The sequence below is a fragment of the Alligator sinensis genome, unplaced genomic scaffold, assembly GCF_000455745.1.
Source record: "Alligator sinensis unplaced genomic scaffold, ASM45574v1 scaffold78_1, whole genome shotgun sequence".
NCBI classification, from domain to species: domain Eukaryota; kingdom Metazoa; phylum Chordata; order Crocodylia; family Alligatoridae; genus Alligator; species Alligator sinensis.
The window spans coordinates 243,793-265,478 of NW_005842171.1; the positions used below are offsets into that span (position 1 = coordinate 243,793).

At 46.3% G+C, this 21,686-nt stretch overlaps 2 protein-coding genes across 9 annotated transcripts in view; one reads left to right on the plus strand and one right to left on the minus strand.

Annotated features, from left to right (window-relative positions):
- The window catches only part of GLT8D1 (glycosyltransferase 8 domain containing 1), a 25,866-nt gene extending 4,847 nt beyond the window's left edge, over window positions 1-21,019 (minus strand). The window contains exons 1-8 of one of the 5 annotated variants that reach the window (XM_025206753.1): window positions 21,001-21,019; window positions 17,735-17,841; window positions 17,575-17,634; window positions 17,384-17,482; window positions 13,417-13,633; window positions 10,900-11,017; window positions 9,270-9,354; window positions 749-861 (exon numbers count right to left, since the gene is read on the minus strand). In XM_025206753.1, coding sequence (XP_025062538.1) covers window positions 749-861; window positions 9,270-9,354; window positions 10,900-11,017; window positions 13,417-13,633; window positions 17,384-17,482; window positions 17,575-17,590 — 648 coding nt within the window. In that variant the 5' untranslated portion in view covers window positions 17,591-17,634; window positions 17,735-17,841; window positions 21,001-21,019. The other 4 variants (XM_025206752.1, XM_006025866.3, XM_025206755.1 and 1 more) reach the window with 4 other exon arrangements.
- Window positions 21,020-21,082: 63 nt separating this feature from the next.
- The window catches only part of SPCS1 (signal peptidase complex subunit 1), a 7,041-nt gene continuing 6,437 nt past the window's right edge, over window positions 21,083-21,686 (plus strand). The window contains exon 1 of one of the 4 annotated variants that reach the window (XM_006025867.3): window positions 21,083-21,307. In XM_006025867.3, coding sequence (XP_006025929.1) covers window positions 21,110-21,307 — 198 coding nt within the window. In that variant the 5' untranslated portion in view covers window positions 21,083-21,109. The other 3 variants (XR_003094565.1, XM_025206756.1, XM_014520954.2) reach the window with 3 other exon arrangements.

The following is a 21,686-nucleotide window of genomic DNA, read 5'->3' on the forward strand; positions in this document are numbered from 1 at the left end:
GCGGGGGGGGGTTGCGCACAGCAGCAGGGAGCAGCCCCTCCCATTCCCCCAACGCCCCCTTGATGAGCTGTCCATGGCTCCATCCCGCTCCCTGCCCTGGTCCCAGGTCTCATTTGCTGCCCTGACTGGGCAGCACCCTCATCCCCAGCCCCTGCCCCACGCCCTCCCTCACCGTGGGAGCCTTGAGCTGCCCCTCCATGCCCCTTACCCTCCACAAACTTACCTGCAGGGAGCTGCTCACCATGCTGCCCAGCCTGTTTTCCTAGCCACATGCACGCAGGTGGCTGTGCACATGCACGCAGCATCTGGGGACCCTGGCCAGAAGGCATTTTATACTTAGCAGTGAACATTACTGGTTATACTGGCCAAAAAAAAGCCGATAGCCAATAATGTTAACTTTCCTTTTATTGGTGCTGATCCAATATGCAACGGATATATTGGTAAACCTCTAATAAAAACTTATCAGCTGAACGTTATGTTTTTGATTGTATTCTCTTCAGAATAGTGTCTTGCTTCAATTTTAGAGCACAGCTTAAATTCAAAGTGTTTCCATTATATCTCCACTTTTCAGTACGTTCCAAATCTGGCTTTCAATTTTGTTACAATAAGCTACCCTTTTTGGCAGGTCCAGTGAGACACTCAATTGGCAAGTGTTCCAAAATTAAACTACACAAAAGTAGGAAACAAAATTAGAGTTAACTTCTAAAAACTGAAGTGTATAATACTGATTAATCAGAACTATTCAGACCTGATTTCCTGCTCCACGGACTGCAAATTTATTAGTGGTCGAGTCACAGTCATCTGAAAATGCAGCTGCATGTCCAGGCTTCAGTGGAGTGTTGTAAAGTTCAAAAATATCGTCTGAAAATCCAGTAGAGAAAAACAAAACAAAACATACACATACCACTTCAGTGATAACTGAACATATTTTTTGTAGTCATTTACACAGCTGACACCAGCTTTCAATAATAAGAAATAAAATCAGGGCAGCAAAATGTTTAAAAATATATACCCGTGAAATATATTATGCACTGTTTACAAGAAATTTATGATACCTAAAATAATTTCCACTACCTCCTCCATTTCAAATGCTACCCTAGTCGAAGCACCCTACTCCTCACAAGGGGGCTGATCTTCAAATGCTAACAGCCTCTTGAAGGAACTGAGAAATCTACATTAAGACTAAGATGTAGAAAGACATTTTATAATAGAATAGCTGTTAGGGTACAAGAGTGAATTTGTGCTTTTTACCATTATAAAAACAAAATGTGCACGTTGAATTTTTAACATATTACCCTGATTTTTTTCCATTGTTGGCAATGACATTTGGTAGTGGCTGCCGTAGAAGTGTGCAACAGGGCAGATGCTCTATTAACTCTGTGAGCAGGTGTGATCATGAGCAGGATAAAGTGACTACATTGTTTCAAACTGGTTGAAACCATTTGTGCTGCATCTCACCTACCACTTTATAATGATCTGTTTAATGCAACCAAGCCCCACCTTTCCTTGCGACACCCCTTATGGAGCAACCTCCCGGATCAGGACCTGTCTGCAGATACCTTTTGGATCAAGAAATGGGAAACACGGGAAGTCACAAATAAGTTCTTTGTGACAAACCCCACTTGTCAACTTGCTAAATAATAAAAATAATGTTTGTTTCAAACAGTGAATAGTTTTTTTTTCTTCATTTCACCTTCTGAAAACAAGGTGTGAGCTTTATTTGGAGGTGTGGTATGCAAGGAAGTACTAAACTACTGTATAATCCTAAGAAATATGAACTTTCATTTTTACCCGGGAGAACTTTTACAATCTTTTCTCCAAAGCCTGATGAAGGGTGTTTGTGCCTGAAAGCTTGCAATTCAAGAATTTTTTTTTGCAAAAATCTTGGTCTAATAAAAGATATCATCTCTACTATGAGTCTTGATTGCTTTTAAACTACTGTTTTATCATGTAGCATAGTATATAAATAGGGCCCTGAGAAAATCGTGATTTTGTGGACTGCACAGATATCGCAAAATTCACCCCATACCATGACTTTTAAGCGTTGTGAGCATAGGCAGTGGAAGGCTGGGGCTAACAGGATTTAGCCCCACCCTCCCCGCAATGTGTGGGGCATCAGTGGCAGCACAGAGGGCTGCAGAGCAGCTCGGTCATGGCCTCTGGGCAGCTGCAGCTAGTGTGGGGAGGAGCACACAGACACAGCCTGCATGCAAGCCAGGATTGCAGCCAGATGGCATGTGGAGCACTACCCACCACAGCAGTAGCCTAGGGTCTGACTATTCCACCACCTGCTTGCTGCACTGCCACCTCTGCCCCGCATTTGGGCAGAGTTAAGTCCCATTAGCCCCAGCCTTCTGCCACCTATGGTGTGTGCTTGCCTGCTGCACGTGAGAGCAAAGTATCATTTTTCATGGAATATTCACAGAACTACTGGGACCCCTTTGCCGAGATCAGTAGTAGTTCTGTGAATATTCTGTGAAAAATGATACTTTACCTGCGCATGTGCCACAAATTTTCAAGAAGAAATCTGTGATTTTCTCAGGGCCTTTTATATAAATCATGCAACCCCAAAAGTTCAATTGCATGATTTTTTTTTTACTTCTGAAGTTTCAAAATGTATATTTAATCAGATAAGAATATAGTGAAACCTATTTAAGAACCTATAAAAAGCTGGAAACCTACTCATGTCAGAAAATACTTATGATTCCTGCATGACTTACAGGGAATTACATATACTTAGTTTGTATAAGTCAGCAACTAACAAGCAAATGAAAAGGAAATTTGGGGCCCATTGGTAGAATCACCCTGTATATCATGGAAAGTAATTACATAGTGTATGTGTGTACATGCACGCACGCACAGAGGTCTGTGTGTATAGGGGGTGAGCACTAAGCAGAGCAGGTAGCTCCCCTGATAAGATAGAAACATCTTTCAGCCAAAGCTTCTTTCTAGCCCCATGCATTTCCATCTTCAACAGGTTATACTGTATTTAAACATCCAGGGCAGGATTCTATTTCCATTTGCATGCCTGAATGGCAGTCTTTCTAGTCTCCGATTTTGGCATTTATGCACATTTTGCAATTCTAGGCTGTTGCAAACCTTGGCCATTTTCAAGGGATCTAGGCCAAGCTGCAGAAGTGTGGCTAAGCAGAAGGCCCCAAAGCCTGTTTCTGAGTGATTGTAGATTGAATCATTCCAGGCCTGACAACCAGCTTGGTCAGCAAAGTAAAGGAAGTAAACATGTCCAACTATACCGGTAATGAAATCAAACTAAACAGAGCACAAGGCTTTAAATTAGACGATTCAAATAAAGTACATCATAGCTTTATCTTATAGAAATGGATTAGTGTAACCAAATGTACTAGATGCTGTTTTGCTGTAACAAATATTTTTGTTACATTTTCTTTAAGTTACAAAAACAAAGCAGCCTAAACTGTAAACTAAGGTGAAAAAGAAACAGGGCAGTGTTGAACAGCATTCCAGAATAGCAAAGAGAAGGAGATAAGGAATCCTTCCTCTCTGGAAATGTAACTTTCACAGGAACATAAATCCCAACTAATTGATACTTTCCAAGCACAGACAACTGGTAGCGGGGGCACATACCCCCCGAGACAGGCCCCTGACTTGGCACCGCTCAGGATGGGGCAGGTTTTTTTGCCACGTGGGCCAGTGGTGTGTTGGGGGAGGCATTAAGCCACAGCACAGAAGTATAGAAGTAGATATGGGGCTTTTGGCCTGCCCACAAATTGTGCCCCCTCCCCAGGCTCAGGAGGCACCAGTCACCCCTGTTTCCAAGTCTGGTGCAATCCAGTCCAAAGTCTCAGGGAAACAAAGAAATGTAAAAGATGTTCTTTGATTGACTTTATGTACAATATTAGAATAAGTCATTTATGAATATACGATATAGGCTGGAGGGCAATTTGGAAAACTCAACAAATTTCAGAAGACCTGCTTACCAGTCTGTGCACCACCTTCTGCCCCCTTCTCATGTCTTTCCAGCCAGTACAGGTACCTGTTTTCTATGTTGTGCTGTCATGGGTAGCCAGATAGACTTTGGGACAAGAGTTTGGTTTTGTGGTTTGGGGTGCAAGCAATAAGAGGTCAAGCTGTAGACCAGTCTCATGCCTCTTTTATTGTAAGGCAGCCTGTAAATTCACCTGTAATCTGGGTAACTATGCCCCTGCACTGTGAACACTTAAAACATATGTACTTTCAGAGTCTGTTCAGTAGATGACACACTGGCCACATACACATGCCTAATGCAGGCATGCATGTCAAAAGGTAGCTGGGCAAAAACCCATTACTAAAAGGTGTTAGATGAGGGAGAAGTGTCCTCTCATATCTTAACTCAAATAACTGAGAGTCTAGGAAACTTACCCAGGAAGTGAGAGACCTGTGTCACAGGCTGCCTTGCTTAAGGGGGGGGTGGGTGGCAGGTTTGAACCTGCATCTAACTCAGGGGTGGGTAATTACTTAGGGTGGAAGGCTGCTTAATGAAGCTTGGTAAGCTTGTGAGAGCCACATGGGTAGCCCCGCCCCTTGACAGCTGCCCTGCCTCCTGGTTGCCATCTTGGGACAGGAAGTCCTACCCCTAACCCCTGACCCTTATCACCAGAAGTGCTTCCCCTTGCCACCCCCCCAGAAATACTCCTTTTTAGAGGGTGGTTTGCCATCTTAGAACCAGAAAGAAACTAAATCATACACTAAAAGTCAAACACTATAACACATTTTAATTCTATTACAAAAAATATTTTTGTTATGATTTGTATTTGTATACTGTATACAGAGATGACTGCATAATAACTCAAAAATAAATTCTTAGTCTTGTATAGTGTGTGTTGGGTTGTGGGGGGGCTTGTGAGGGGGTGTGGCTGTGTGTGTAGGGGGTATTAGGGTATGTTGGGGGGGTGTATATGTGGGGGGGTTGCAGGGGCAGGGTGTGGGTATGAGGCATTTTTGGGGTGAGGGAGGACGAGGGGGGTGAGGACACACCCTGATGGTGCAGCAGCAGGTGGGGGTGCTTGGGGCACTTGTACCCAGCAGCACATGGTTCCAGCCAGCGCTGCACACTGCGGTGAGGAGTGCAGTCCCCACTGGGCCATCCCTATTGCTAGCGCTCCCCACCATGCATGTGCAGCCCCCACACTTATGCAGCATAGGAGGGAAGCCCCATCCACAGGTCCTGGGACTCTGCAGGAAAGCAGGGGCCGGGTCTCCCCTCCGCTTCTGGCAGAGTCCCAGGACCTGTGTGGCAGGGGGCAGTGCATGCACAGTGTGTGAGGCTTCCCTCCTGTACCACGCAAGTGCAGGGACTGTGCATGTGCAGCATGGAGCACCAGCAATAGGGACAGTCCAGCAGGGACTGGGCTCCTGACCATAATGTACAGTGCTGGCCAGAGCCACTTGCTGCCAGGCACCAGCTAGGTGCCAGGCATGAACACCTCGAGTGACCCCGCCTGCTGCGGCTACTGCTTGCCGGGGCTGTGCACTATGGGAAGAGTGAGGGGGGTCCCCACATCCTCCCCACCCTCTCACACCCACATGCTGCCCACTCAAGCTCTATGCTTCTGTCACACCCCTGGATGTGGGCTCTGCGCTGCTGCTAGCCCCAACCCCATGCTCCTGCCCAGCTGCAGCTCCGCCCCCACCCCCACCCCCACCACTTCCCTACCTGCTGCCTGGAGCAAGTGGGATGCTGGGGAAGCCAAGCAGGGCCCCTGTGGGGTGGCTGCAGCAGCACTCGGAAGCTGAATGCTGGCTGGGCCAGGGCCCTAATGTCCACAAAAGTGGGACCGAGGAGCAATAGGGTATGTTGGGGCTATGAGCAACTCGCTTCCACTCTTGCAGGTGGAAGGGCTGGGCAAGGTACAATTCGTTGGTGGGTGCCATGGGCCCGATGAAAGTGTTTGGCGGCACGGATCTAGCCTGTGGGCCATATTTTACCTACCCCTGATCTACCTTCTTTGCACAGGGACTCATCCATCCGCCATAAAATAGGGCAGGTCTAGTCTCTTGACCCAGGGTGCCTTTGGAAGTTACTCCTGCCCTACTCCAACTGGGCTGCATGTGGAGCCAGGCTTGGTCAGAGACCGCAGCCATAGTGGTGGTGGCAGCAGCAGGTAGGTTGCCTTATGTCATGTTTGCTCCTGGGCAGGCAACGAATACCCAGGGGGATCAGACAGGAAGGAGGAATCTGCCTGCCGCTGCCACTGTCCCTGGCAGAGCCCTTTCCTCTGGAGTCTTCCCCCCACCCCCCGGGGCAGTTGGGGACAGCAGCAGCAGTGGACAGGGAATAGAGGGAGGGGAGGGGACATGCTGCTGAGCACAGAGAAGGGAGGGGAAAAATTCTTACCTGACTCAGGAATTTATTTTTAAATCCCTGGCTGCTGCTCGTGCAGCAGGTTTGACTGAAAAGGGGTGCATCTGCACCACTGCACCCCTTCTGGATCTGCCCGTCTGTGGGTGAGGCAGACTTAGAAGCTAGTGTCCTTCTTCCTGGACGAGTACCCTAACCACCCTGCTTTTGGGTATAAGCCATGGAGAAGCCCTCTTTCTGTTTTGTTTTTTTTGTGACAAGCATGTAGTCTTTGTATGCATGCTTACATTTTCATAATGAAAAGTTAATAGAATTGCAAACTGTGCATAAGTGTAAAACACCATGTGTGTGGCAGGATAGCTGCCATTTAGATGCACAATAGTAACATAATTCTGCCCCATTACAAACTTAAAGAGAATGACAATCAAATACGTGGTACCCGTAAGATCACAAGTTATTTTTTCAAGTACTTTATATAGCTTAACTGCAAAAATTAAAAGAGTATCAACACTATATGAACAACTTATTGACCTGCTGATCACAAACAGGGAAGAATTGGTGGGGAATGTAGCAGTGGGTGGCAACTTAGGCAGCAGTGACCATGAGATGATTGAGACTCGTGGGTAGGATCCCCTGGGAAGCCAGACTGAGGGGGAAAGAAGTCCAGGAGAGCTGCCTGTACCTTAAGGAAGCCTTACTGAGGAGTGCAGGAACAAATCATTCCGACGTGCGGGAAAACTAGCAAGTACGGCAGAAAACCAGCTTGGCTTAGCAAGGAACTCTTCAGTAAACTAAATCACAAAAACGCAGCTTATACGAAGTGGAAGCTAGAAGAAATAACTAGGGAAGAATATAAAAGCACTGCTTGGGCATACAGGTATGAAGTCAGGAAGGCCAAGACAACTGGAATTGCAGCTAGCAAGGAATGTGAAGGGTAACAAAAAGGGTTTCTACAAGTATGTCGGCAGCAAGAGGAAGATCAGGGAAAGTGAGAGTCCCTTACTGAATGGGGGAAGCTACCTTGCGACAGAGGTTGCAGAAAAGGCTGAAGTGCTCAATGCCTTTTTTGCCCCCGTCTTCACAGGCAAGGGCAGCTCTCAGACTATTGCACTGGGCAGCAGTTGGAGAGGAGGTAAGCAGCCCTCAGTGGTGAAAGAACAGGTTAGGGAAGAAAAGCTGGATGTGTACAAATCCGTGGGGCTGGATGGGATGCACCCAAAGGTGCTGAAGGAGTTGGCTGATGTAATTGCAGAGCCATTGGCCATCATCTTTGAAAACTCATGGGAATCAGGAGAGGGCCCAGATGATTGGAAAAGGGCAAACATAGTGCCCATATTTAAGAAAGGGAAAAAGGAAGATCCAGAGAACAACAGACCAGTCAGCCTCACCTCAGTCCCTGGAAAAATCACGGAGCAGATCCTCAAGGAATCCATTTGTAAGCACTTGGAGTAGAAAAAGGCATTTAGGAAAATTCAGCATGGATTCACCAAGGACAATTCATACCTGACCAACCTGATTGCCTTCTACAATGAGGCTTTGTAGATATGGGAGACTGGTGGATGTGGTGTACCTTGATTTTTGCAAGGATTTTGATATGATCTCCCACAACATTCTCACAGGCAAGCTAAGGAAGTATGGGCTGGATGAGTGGACTGTAAGGTGGACAGAAAACTGGCTGGAGCATTGGGCTCAGCTAGTAAACAATGGCTCAATGTCTAGTCGGCAGCTGGAATCAAATGGAGTCCCCCAGGTGTTGGTCCTAAGTCTGGTTTTGTTCAATGTCTTCATCAACGACCTGGAAAATGGCATAGAGTGCATCCTCAGCAAGTTTGCAGATGACATCAAGCTGGGGGAGTCGTAGATATGCTGGAGGGAAGGGCTAGGATTCAGTGCGACCTAGACAAATTGGAGGATTGGGCCAAAAGGAATCTCATGAGGTTCAACAAGCACAAGTGCAAAGTCCTGCACTTAGGAGAGAACAATCCCATGCACCAGTACAGGCTGGGGGTTGACTGGCTGGGCAGCAGCTCTGCAGAAAAGGACCTGGGATTTACAGTGGACAATAAGTTGAAAATGAGTCAGCAGTGTGCCCTAGTTGCCAAGAAGGCTAATGGCATACTGGGCTGCATTGGTTGGTGTGTTGGCAGTAGGTCAAGGGAAGTGATTATTCCCCTCTATTGAGCACTGGTGAAGCCACATTTGGAGTACTGTGTTCAGTTTTGGGCTCCCCACTACAAAAAGGATGTGGACAAATTGGAGACTCAAGCAGAGGGTGACAAAATGGTAAGGGACTGGGGACATGATTTATGAGGAAAGACTGGGGGAACTGGGCTTATTTAGTTTAGAGAAGAGGAGACTTAATAGCTGTCTTCATCTACCTGAAGCAGGGGTTCGGAAGCGGATGGAGCTAGGCTCTTCTTAGTGGTGGCAGATGACAGAACACGGAGCAACAGTCTCAAGTTGCAGCAAGGGAAGTTTAGGTTAGATATTAGGCAGAATTTTAATCACTAGGAGGGTAGTAAAACACTGGAACAGGTTACCCAGAGAGGTGGTGGAAGCTCCATCCTTGGGGGCTTTCAAAACCCAGCTAGACAAAGCTTTGGCTGGGATGATCTAGTTGGGGCTGGTCCTGCTTTGAGCAGGGGGTTGAACTAGATGAACTCCTGAGGTCCCTTCCAGCCCTAACTTTCTATGATTCTAATTTCATCAGACCTAGACAGAAAAAAGTATTGCAAGTCATTAATGTTCATGCTTCAGCAAGACAAAAGAAGCTCATCATCATACAGGGACAAAAAGAGGTTTCTTTCTAGTATGCAGACTTTTACTTGATGGGTTTTTACAGAAAGTTTTTCTATGTGAATCAGAAGCATTTGGCTAGTGTCTGAGACCCTGCACATTCTAGTAGAATAATTACTATTTACCAAGTAGGCTTAAGAATGAAAAGGTCCAGTACCTTGCACTATTACATCATCATCCACATATATGGCCTTCTCTGAATAAGGAAGCAAATTAGGCAAGTAAAATCTTGCAAAGGTTAACTGTGAATAAAAGCAAAAAAAGAGAAATGAGAGTAAAACGGGAGAGCAACAGAAGACTAGGAAACTGAGAGACTTATTTTGGGCACCAATTTTTTGGTGAATGATCATTTGTGCAATGAAAATAACCATCAAGACGCTCTGTTTATAAGAAATAAAAATAGGGGCTTACCAACTGAATTTTCAAAAACACCTAAACAACTTGTGTTTAAGGAGTACAAGTCCCACTGAAAGTAGTTTTGGCTCTTTTGAAAATACCAACTTAATTTTGCACAGCCATTTGAAACCATGAATTAATTCATGTGATCCTGGTCATATAAGGCAATACAATATTGTTGACTCAGCCTGCAAAAACTTGTATAGAAGTAACTGGAACTCTATACAAATGGGGAATCAATGGACCACATTTTAGACTGGAGGCCAATCATTGGGGTGCACCAATAGAGACTTTTTTGGCCAATACCAATCCAATTTCCAATATGCAGCCCACCACTTGAATAGCAGTGTCTGGCTGGTAAGTCTGTTGTGGTGGAAGGGGTGGGCCCTGTCCCGTGCCCCGCTCTGCGCTGGCATGGCAGTGCCTGCCCCACTCCCTCCATCACCATGGAGGCCTTAATCTGCACCCCTCCACCCCCACAACAAACTTAACAGCTGGACACAGCTCTCCAAACTGCAGGACTGTGTTTCTGGCCCCATGCATGCTGCAGTTGTGCACACATGGGGCATTTATCAGCCACATCAGGCAAAAAAGCCTGTTTCTGATATAATCAATTTTCTTTATATCGGTGCAGATCCAATATTGGATCGATGCATCAGTGCACCTCTGCCAATCATTATGTATTTTGAAATTTAGTTTCCACTAAGAAATATTATATTGTTTCATTACAGTTCTTGGGATTATGACCGAAGGTCTCAGTCACATCAACTAACTCACATCTAGCCATTATTACTAATGTAATCAACATTATCCTAAAATATCCCATTGCATATTCCTAACCAATGAAATGCAGAGGCGTCTTGGTACTCACAATCCCAGAGCAGGGCCCCATTTTGCATTAGATGAAAGAAGTGAATGATTTCTAATTTAAATGAAAGTGCAAGTGGAATTTAAAGAACCAAGTGTAGTTGCCCAAACTATAGGACTAGGACTCCAGAACTAATACTTCTAACTCTTCTTCAGAAATCTCTGTGATATTTAATAACGGTAAGTTGTTAAGAAGACTTCTTCATTATTTATGAAACATAATCTTTACAGCTGCAAAGTATTTCCTACTGGTATACTGGTTTAAAATAGAATCAGAAAATGCACCCCCTACTTAACTACCTCAATTTCTATCTAGTCTAGGTTCAATCCTATGAATCTGGCTGTGCCTTGATCATTATAACTTAGAAGTTATATAAACCTAGTTTTGGATATAAAACAAACATCTGTATCTTTACATTTATATTTAAATCTACTTCCTGCAAAAAAACTGTTCTGGCCAGATATCTCCAGTCTATCCACCCACATGAGTGATAACAAATACTAATATCAACAATCAGACTCACTGGTTTTATGGAATCTGTCTGTTCTGAATCCACCCGCATCTTTCCTTCCAAAACATGAGGATCAAAATCTATAATTTGGTATTTCACATTTTTCAGAACAGTGTTACTCAGCCATGACCTGCACAGGACAGAAGGGAAAAGAAGGAGTCGCAGATTTGGTTAGACAAGATAAAAATAAGGCAAGAATAAAACAGAGAGGAGCCAAGGCATGCTAACACAAATGAGTCTTGGACTACTAGCTCTTTGGTGACTGTGTCCTTGTCTAGAGAATGTACACGTATTATGTGCCCTATTGTAGCAGCTCCCTGTGACACCCCTGGTAGCTAAGTGCTTCCTGCCCCACTCTAGCTCCTTGGAGTACTACCTTTCTACCTTTCCCACCACACATTGATGTATCTAATAATACTTAAGGAGGCTTGCCCCAGGGCCCTGAAGCAAGCCTTAGTCCCTTGGCTATCTATTGCCACACAGCCAGCTGGCACCTGTTTTATTCCCCTGACTAACTTGTGACCCATTGGCTCTATCCAGGCCTTAGAGCACAAGCCGCCTTAGCAGCAATAACTGTGGCCTCCACGCTCTCCTGTAGCCATGCCCATGCCTTGCAGATGTTACTCCATCATCCAAGTACCAGGCTTTACAGGCTTCAGCCCTCTTGGCTTTGGCCCAGTGGTTGTTCTAGCTGTGGATTCCTAAGCCACTTGCCCTAGCCCCCTTGGCTCCAGCCCACCTTGCCCCTCACTCTCAGGGCACAGGCTCTGGCCCCAGCGGCTCCAGCCTGCCCCATCTCACTCATGCTCGCCCTTGGCCTTCACAGGTCTTGCCACCCCGAGTGCCCCCAGGCACCCTACTATGTGGCTACCAATCCTCCCATACAGCCACAACCTGGTCCTCTGGTATCAAACTTAAATGGAACACAGACGCAAGGGACCCGCTTCCAAATTAAATGTCTCCCTTGCTCTGGGTTAGCATCCTCCCTTCAAGTCGTACTTCCCTTCAAGCTATCACCTCCCAGCTCTCATGGGTGGCTTGGTTGCCTGACAGGCTGTCTCATGCACCCCTCTCTCCAAGGAGATATGTTCCCTGCAACATGCAGTACCAGACTGCCTGCCTTACTTCAGGCACTGGGCTTACATGCCCTAATGCACTGTCCCTTCCAGTCAGGGGACTCCTTCATCAAACACACAGGTTTCTTCTTTTTCCTAATGGCCAGCCTGCCCTTTCCTGCTGCAGCTTAATCCAGCTGCATGCAGCCTTTACTCTCAGGCTGCTTGGAAATCTGCCCCATGCAACAAATTTACTGTAGTTCAGCTAACTTCTGCTCAGCTGCCTGCCTACAGAACAAAGCTACCCTGCTGTACTTTCGCCTTAAAATAACCGTAGCCTCTGGCTCCCTGTTACACCTATGGTGGAAATCAGTAGGATGTAAGAACATAGCCACATGGAGCTTGCTACAGGATTGTGGCCTGAGATGTTGGCTACCCTAATGTTCTGAGGCGACCTCTCACATTGTTATAGTATTTAGCAGAGTCCTGAGTCCTAACTGGCTCAGAAATGACACAACTAGTCAGTATTAACTAAACAGCTACAACAGCATGTACACTCTTAAGAAAACTGCCAGACATGCCAGTGCAAGAAAAAAAAACTACAGGACTTTATCTGTCTATAACAGTCACAGCAAATTGTGTGCTGGGCATTATTATTCCAAGGAAAATATATCCGATGTATACTGTAAAAACCCCCAAAGAAACAAAACAAAAATAAACAAACAAAAAAACCCCTTTGATAACATTTTCTCTAAAGACTTGGAATAGATAAGTCGAGGTGCCAAAGATGGTTCTGGTTTAATATAAAAAATTCGTACTCTTATTACCAAAGGCAATACTGATGATGATGAGTGGGGAAAAGAGGGTCAAATGACAATCTAAAAATCAGGAAAATTCACCAGTACCCTTCATCATAGAACTTGTCTTCTATTAAAAAGTGTTACTGCTTTAAAGAAGATAGACTTTAAGAATGTACAACAGGTAAGCAAGCATTTGTTTCTCTGCAACATTTATGGAACCAAGCCTCTTTTTAAAAAAAAATAAATAAATAAAAGTATTTTGTGACCTCTTACTCAATATTCCACCATTTGTAGCAGCATTATTGTATTCACCTGAAAGCTAACCTGACTAGCAGCCCCACATCCTGTCAAATCAGAGCTGGACCCTGAATTAATACCAGTCACTACTGGGAACAAAAAATATCCCCTAACTAGAGCCCAAATCACTAGAATCACAGTGGTTTCTGGGTTTACTGAATTTTATCGATCCTGAGTATATCTGTAGCAACTACTTTTTAAAATAACTTTTTAAAAGTCAGGAAACGGAGAACACAGAAATCAAGCAAAGTAGAGCTACTTCATGCAAAGCACAGTCTACGCATGGAATGGTAGAAGGAAACATGATTGATGATAGCATATAAAATAAAGCAAAACGTTAAAATTGCAGGGACATGACTCAGAAGAGTACAGCTTACCTCAAGTGATCCACAGTATCGTTTTGAGTGATGATGTGGAACACCACATTGGATTTTGTGTTATGATAAATACTATTTATGGCTGCAATTATGCCTCCAAGCCTGTCCTCTGATGCTGTAATGACCACAGGAATTTCCTTCTCATTCCTTTTTTCTATCAGCTTTTGGGGAGCCTCAGGTATAAAATCAATGGGCTGGAGTCCCAATGCATTTGAATCTACAAACAGAGTAATTATGCACAATTTGTACGTAAGAAAAATGATATGTATGAAGATTATGTGGAAAATCTTATATTTCAGTTATTTCTGTTATTTTAGTACTTGCAGTCCCCAAGCAGGACTCAAAGCTTCACTGTGCAAGGTTCTATACAAACTTGTAAACAGTAGAGGTAATGGCTCGATGACTGAAGTCAGGGTTGTCTTGGTTTTTGCTCAGAGTTATTGAGATGAAACAGCTTTTCCATTTGGTAGTATGGATGCAAATATCATTTAAAAGATATTAATTTAACTTCCTCTAGTTAGATCAGTTAAGTAATTAACTGATAACACAGCAGCTTAGACAGCTGCTCCAGCTCCTGAAACCCTCTGACTGAGGGGAGAAGGTGGAGGAGGGGGAGGAGGCAAGCCCAGCCAGAAAACACAGCCCATGTGAAGCCCTACACTGGAAGGGAGGAAAGGAGGGAACACCAGGGGAGAGAAGCTAATTGCTTAACTGCCGAGTCATTAGGCTTCTCCTTCTTTTCCTCTTAGGCTATGGGTAATAGTCTCCCTTGCCCCTCCCATCTCTCCTGCCTACCCTGCTGCCTTCTGATTCCTGCTGGGTCACCTCAAGACTTCCCTCCTCCTCTGGGCACCTCAAGGCTTCCCTCCTCCTCTTCCCTGCCAGACTCTGCCCACCCTATGGTAAAAGATAACCAGTAAACTAACCAGTTTCACTACTAACTAACTTTAGTTATCACTACACCTACTGGTTAAACGATTCATTGTTTAACCGATTTTTCATCTCTATTCAGTAGTTTAGCGCCATTTTGACTGGAAGCTTGCTGGCAGTCAGATGTACCATCATGGTAAGGAATATTGAGAAGAGTACTGAAGTGATGATGCAGCTTTGCTTACTCTTGTCTTAACCTCAAAGGGATCTGCGATAGATCTGTTATTGAGAACCACCACTTGCATACGGAGCAGGGAAAGAATGGTGACCAATTTCCATGGGCATCTGTACTTCTGCAGTGCTTCTCGAGGGACAGAGCAGAAGGCTTTTGTGAGGTCAAAAAAGGCCACGCAGAGAGGTTTATGTTGTTCCCAACATTTTTCCTGCAGTTGGCAAGCTGTGAAGATCATATCAGTTGTGCCTCTTGATACCCTAAACCTACACTGAGACTCCAGGAGCAGCTCTTCAGCAAGTGGGAGGAGATGGTTCAGAAGGGTGATCGTTCCTGTGATAGACATACAGCAAAGTGGTCCCTCTTCAAGGTAATTTCCACAGTTGGACTTGTCTCCTTTCTTCAAGACAGTCATGATCCATGATGTCTGGGATTTCCTCATCATTCCAGATCCTTATGATGAGGGCATGGGGCTGTGATGTGAGCTCCTCAACCTCCTGCTTGAACATTTCAGAGGGGAATTCATCAGCTCAAGGTGCCCTGTTACTCTGCTTGATGGCTTTCCTCACCGCATCAAGGATTGGAGGGATTCAGAAATTGTCTCCAACTGGATGTTGCAGGATGGAGTTGACAACACTTGTCAACAACAGAGTCTTGATTGAACAGGTCTTCCAAATGCTCCTTCCAACAGGCATTAACGGCTCCCCTTTCCTTTGATCAGGTCTCCTCCATCCCCGAGTGCTTGGACCATAGATGGCTTTGGTTGTACTGAATAAATCAAGCATATGGCGGATGTCAGTGAAATGCGGCATCTCCTTTGCCTTATCTTTCCACCATCTGTTCTTCATAACACAGGTCCTCTTTTGGACCTCTGTCTGGCCTTGTTGGCAATTCAATTTCTTTTGCTTGGAGTTGTTGTTGTTCTGCCAAGTACAAAAGGTTTTTCACGTGCAGTCGATCAACTCTTGGGGCTCTCAGTCATTCACATCAAACCAGCCTTGATGTTTCCTAGTAGAGAATCCAACTGCCTCTTTGCAGATGCTAATGGACTTAAAGGCACCCCAAACACTACCGACTTTCTTTCATTGTTGTTGACTAGAATTCACCAGTTTTCCATCAAGGCACTGGTGAAAGAAGGCGCACTTGCTTGGGTCCTTGAGTCCCTTGACATTGATCTTCCGTTGACATTGCTTTTGCTGCAGCGATCATTTAGGAGACTGTTTAAATGACATAATCAAACAGACGAGTTAGCCGTCAGTCCAGCAATTGTCAGTTCCTAACATAAGTTGGGTGATACGGACATCTTTGCAATCCCAGATGCAAACAATGACATAGTCAATCAAGTGCCAATGCTTGGATCATGGGTGCTGCCATTTTGTCTTGTGCCCGTTTTTCTGGCAAAACAGGATGATGGTGATGGTGAGTCCATGTTCTGTGTATTTGGGCAGGAGGAGAATGTGGCTGGAGTTGACCTTTCCCGCTCCATCCTTGCTGATGGTTCTATTCCAGAGGTTCAAGTTCCTTCCAACTCTGGCACTAAAATCAACAAGAAGAAGGAGTCTGTCTGCTTCCAGAACATTAGAAAGGACTTGGTCAAGATTTGCATGTAATTCTTCCTTGGCTTCATCAGTGGTGTCAAGAGTCGAGGAATATGTGGTGATGACAGCAGCATATTGGCTCCTTGCCCATTTAAGACAGAAAGTCTCAAGGCACTCATTAATTCCGATAGGGAATTTGTTGAGTTGGTTGAGAAGTTCATTCTTGATGGTAAAATCAACTCTGTAAAGCCAACATTCTCCCTTACAGAGGAGGGTATAGCTGCTTCCTTGTTCTTTGACCTGCCTATCTCCTGCTTGCTGGGTTTCGCTCAGTGCAGCAACGTTGATGTTGTGTTCCCTGAGTTCTTGAGCCAAGGTTGTGGTGTGGCACTCTGGGCATTCACTATTAGGATTGTTCATGAGGGTCCTGATGTTCCAGGTCCTGAAAATGATTGTCTTTGTTGATTTTGACCGCAGTAAAGGTGATCCCACTGGACATGGTTATCCAGTCAGGAAAAAAAAAATAGTCACACTAAGTGAGCAGAGTGGATTTTGAAGAGGGCTGCTCAGTCAGTTATAGTTGTTGAATCACACTCCTGATTACCCCATCCAAGTGCTAACTCGTGACTAGGAGCTTCCAGACGTCACAATCCTACTCCCATTGTCATTAGCCGGTCACCAAAGGACTTGAAGAATGTGTTGGAAAAGCTGTTTCCACAGAAGATGCCCGTGTATGATTTCTTCTATCGTGGAGAAGCTGCTGTACACCAGCTTCCACATTCTTGACTCAGGTACTACAGTATAAGTCTTTCACGAGTCCAAAACTTTCAAAATGACCTAAATTGAATCAATAAGCGTGTAGCCTACACTGGGCATATACAAAAATGCTGTATACACTGCCTAGGGATATCATAAATCCTCCCACACTGGGAGTCTTCATATCAACTGAATCTCTTTCAAACTATTAGCTTCAATATAGAAATCATTGCTTTTAATTTTATTACCTCTCTTCTGCAGATGATCCTAACAGTGCCTTCTAGCCATAAAAATCTATGAATATCTGACTTGATAGATATATAAATTATTTTTTAATCATAAAAAGTTACATTACTTCACTAAATGTAGCTACAGCAAAAGTTACTGGATTCCAACTCTGTTTTTGGACTCGTGACCCTCATTATCCTCAATCTGCAACACACACAGTCATGAGAACCAAGCTCCTCTTGGTTCTGGAGAAATAAGTGAAAAATCTAATACAGCAGAGAATTAAAACAAAAAGGCCAGCTAAAACCTCATGTGTTCAGTGTAAGACTAAAAACTACTATACCTGACAGTTCCCGTTTCAAGAAGTCACTGAGACCTAGAAAATTGTGATGCAGAACTAATAAAAATATGACAACAGCCAATGCAAGGATGAAAATGTTCACTGGAAGAGAGAGAAAGAGAGAGTTTGTTAGGAGAATATAACAGCTCATGAAAATTAAAAAGCACAGAATGCTTTTGAAAAAAAACCCATACCTTTTCTGAATGTCATTTTCCCCTTGTATCTTTGTGGCTAAGTATCGCCACGTTAAAAGCCTATAATGGGAAAAGATATCAGTTATATCATGGTATCAGCTCATAGATACAGAAGACCTACAAATGTAAAATTATTTTACTGAACACAAAGAATATTTACAGTATTTTCCTTCCTTGAGAAAAAACTCTGAATCCTATTTTAATGATCCAGCAAATCTTATACCCAAGTAGGCATCTAGTTAGGGTTCAACTTCTAGTGGGTGCTTCCTATAAATAAAAGGGAGAGAAGCAGAATTTAGGGAGAGGAGCAGGAGGAAACAATGGTAAGTTACTTCATACACAAGACTTGTTCATCCATAAATCTCAGTATGCTTTAAGTGGGACAGTATTATCACCTACATTTTACTGACAGAGAAACTGCAGTAGACAAACAAAATGAATTGTATAAAGTTAAATTAGTTTACAGGAAGGCTGGAACTATACCTGCCTTTTAGTCTCTCGTTCCATTAGCTTGACTATGCTTCAAGATAAGAATCAACTTTACTGGGAAGGAGGAGATGGAAGAACTGGGCACTGTTTGGCAGAGCTAATCCCTATTTTGCTGTGAACTGGGAAAAAAAAAGTTTTCCAGAAAAGACCCAACTACTTCAGCCTATACAAACCAGGCTGAAACCAAAGCTATCAAACTAGCTTTGTATATATAGGCTCACTCAATTTACCCATACTGAAACAGATGAGACAGAAGCTATCAAACACAATCTGTAAGGGCTTTCAAAAACTCGTGATGAGTTCTTTTTGATGCTGAGCCAACCTACTTAACTATCTGGGCAAGAAAGCATCCAGGCAGCAGGGCAAATATCTGTATCTGTATCTATTTCATGCTTAACTGGCTGTGGAGGCTTTATGTGAGTCCAGTACATTGTCTGCAAATATAAGAGACAATCAAAATGTACCTATACACAAAGTAACAGTCAGCAGACCACATGAGACACCCAAAGTCCAGATCAGAAAAGATACTGCCTTCAGTTTAAGAGAAGAAGAAAGTAAACCCAAAGCCAGTGTGTTATTTCTTTATTATTATTTTGGCAGAAATGACTCCTGTAATCCATGAACGGAACATGAAAGTCAAAGTATGGGCCTCACACATACCTAGTCACCCCTGACAATAACTGATCATAGATACAAAACAAGGCAACGTGCACATCCTGACTCAACTTCCAAATGCTACCTAGTAAACACTTGCACTGTTTTGTAACAAATTCAGGAGAAGCTGAAAAAGTGTTATACCAAATCAGTAACTACAGTCTTTACATGAAGGTAACAACAAACCACAGTCAGAAAATGCTTATGCTGGGCCTGGCTGGACAGTATAAAACAGGGGTGGGCAAAATAGGGCCTGCAGGCTGGATTTGGCCCACCAACTGATTGGACCCACCCCATGGGTGGGTGCCTACCAATTGATTGTATGTGGCCCATGGTGCTCTGTATGGGATTGAGCCCTCCGCTGCTCCTGCCCAGGGCAGTCTGCGCAGTGCTCCCACCTGCCCCAGCCACAGCCCAGGCTAGTGCAAACCACTTCCCAGTGGGGCTGCTCCTGCTACAGTTGCAGTTGCTCAGGTACTGCTCAGCTCCTCACACCTCCCATAGCTCCTCTTCCTGCCCCTGCTACATGGCTCCAGGCAGCAAGCAGTGTGGGGAAGCCTTGAGGATGCACACCAGGCAGCAGATGCCCAACCAGGTAGGGGGAAAGTTGCAGCTGTGCGGCTCCTGCCCCAACATGTGGGGCTCCAGCTCCAGGCCAGCTTCCACCCATTCTGCCCACAGTGTGATGAACAGCTGCCTTCAGGCAGCTGAGTGGGTGGGAGGCAGCCGGGAGCTGGATCCCCACATGCTGGGGCAGGAGACACCCAGCAGCAGCTTCCCCTGCCTTGCTCAGCATGTGGTGCCTCGCACATGTCCCCATGGCCACTGCTGCTACTGCTTCCATGCGCTACCTGCTGCCCTGAGCAGCACAGCAGGAGGAGGAGGAGGAAGAGCCTCTGGAGGCAGGAGGGGATGGCAGGGGGAGAGGGGTGGGAAGCTGTGCATGCAGGCAGGGGCTGGACTGGGCCTGTGGGAGCACGGCCCCCATGTGAAGCACCATGGGGGCAGCCATGGGCTGGGTTGGGGAGATGGGGCGGACCATACCTGCATGGCCCGGGCAAGCCTTGCTGTGTAAGCCTTCTTGCGCCCCACCCCCACAGCTGGCTCTCAGGACCTAGAATGCAGGCAGCCCACCCACATGTGCACCCGCTCCCCTCCCCCCCAATATGGAAGAGTAAGACTTTATTTTGAGCCATTATGCTCTAAATAGTGTACTTCTACATACACTACTCAAAAAAACAAATCAGGACAAAAAATATTTTTTGAAATAAATCGCGCTAAAAATTGAACTTCTACTATTACATATTTTAATTTTGTTTTTATCTATATTTTTTTCAAATTCTATCTTCTAAAAGATGTTGTGTAGCCCTCAACAGCTCCCAAAACTCATTTAGTGTCCCTTCAATTGAAATAATTGCCTACCCTTGGTGTCACTGAACAGATGTGTAATGATATTACATGCTCTTAGGAGATTTTTTCATGTTGGGTAATAGAACAAATTGTTTTTCCTGGAAATACTTTTCCTGAAAATGCTGTATTTTCAGTGTAACATAGGCCCCAAACCAGCGATACAGGGATACCCAGTCATTCACTTGAGGGGAACTGTGCACAAGTATTAAGTTGAGCACACCTATTTCAGGACCATCCTGCCACACGCAGATGCTAAGGAAGGTTTCATGACAACAACAGTTTCCCCAGCACCCACTGATACAGCTGCCGCCTGTGGCGGGCTCCAATGCCTGCTAAATAAGCTCTGGCCAGTGAATTAGACCCCGGATTTACCACACTTAGAGCTGTAACACAAACATCAGGAGCATACCAGCCCTGCTGCACCCGTGGGGAACGACGGGACGCGTGCAGTCCTCTATCTGGAGCCCAGCGGCTCCTCCAGCCTCGCCACAAACTCATCCGCCGGCGACAGGCTCCTCCCCGGCCCGAGCCCGTGCCCGCACCGCTCACCTGCTGCTGCACAAGAAGCGCGGCTGCGGGGCCTCAAGGGACCTTGCGCGGCGACGGAGCGCAGCCCTGGGGCCCGGGCGCGTGCCCGCCTCTGCCGGCGCCTTCAACTGGAGACGACCCCACCCCCGCTCACCAGCGGCGCCAACCAGGCGGCACCTGCCGGGCTCAGTACTGCCTGCGGGCGGCGGAGCGGGGTCACATCCTCTGCACCCACCGCCGACACGACTGACCGCCCGCGGCCAAGACTCTGACGCGCGGAACAAGGGCAGGGGCGCTCGCCCCGCCCCAGCCAGCGGCACTGGGCTGAGCACAGCCCTGCCTTACCCGGCGCCAAACGCCAACTCAGCAGCGCCCGGCGCAGCTGCTGCACAACGCAGCCTCGCCGCAGGCGTCGCCCGCGCTGCCTGACTGGGAAGCAACCGCATAAACCACGATGCGCGTTGAGACCATTTGCGGAGTCCACTCCGCGCAGAGCAGGTGGCAGACCTACGCGCAACCCCGTACAGAGCGGAGGCCCCGGCCGAGCCGTCAGTCAGGCAGCGCGTTAGGCGCGCCCGGGGTAAGAAGGACCCCGCGCGGGGCCTCGGATGCCCTGTGGATGTTGCTGTGGAAACGAAGCAGCGGGCACCCGGTAAGGCGGCTTGGAGCGGCAGTGCCCGGGTTGTAGCTTCTGCCTCCGGGTGGAGGCTGACGGGAAATGGGGCGGGGCCGGACCTCACTGCTTCCGGCCAGCTCAGCGCCCGCCCTCCGGAGCAGGATTCGCGGCGCCGCGGCTGTACTGACGCGGAGCGGGCGGTTTTCGGCGTCGGCCGCTCCCGACGCTTCGCGACCCTCCAGCTCTCAGGCCGGGGCTTCCGCCTCCGCATCCCCCTTCCCCCCGCAGGCCGGATCTGAGCGGGACGGGCCCAGCGGCAGTGCTGTGGACGAGGCGCGTGTCGCTGCCGCCATGCCGGACTTGCTGCGCTCCGGCCCCACGCAAATGGTAAGGGCGGCCCCGGCCGCGGGGCCCG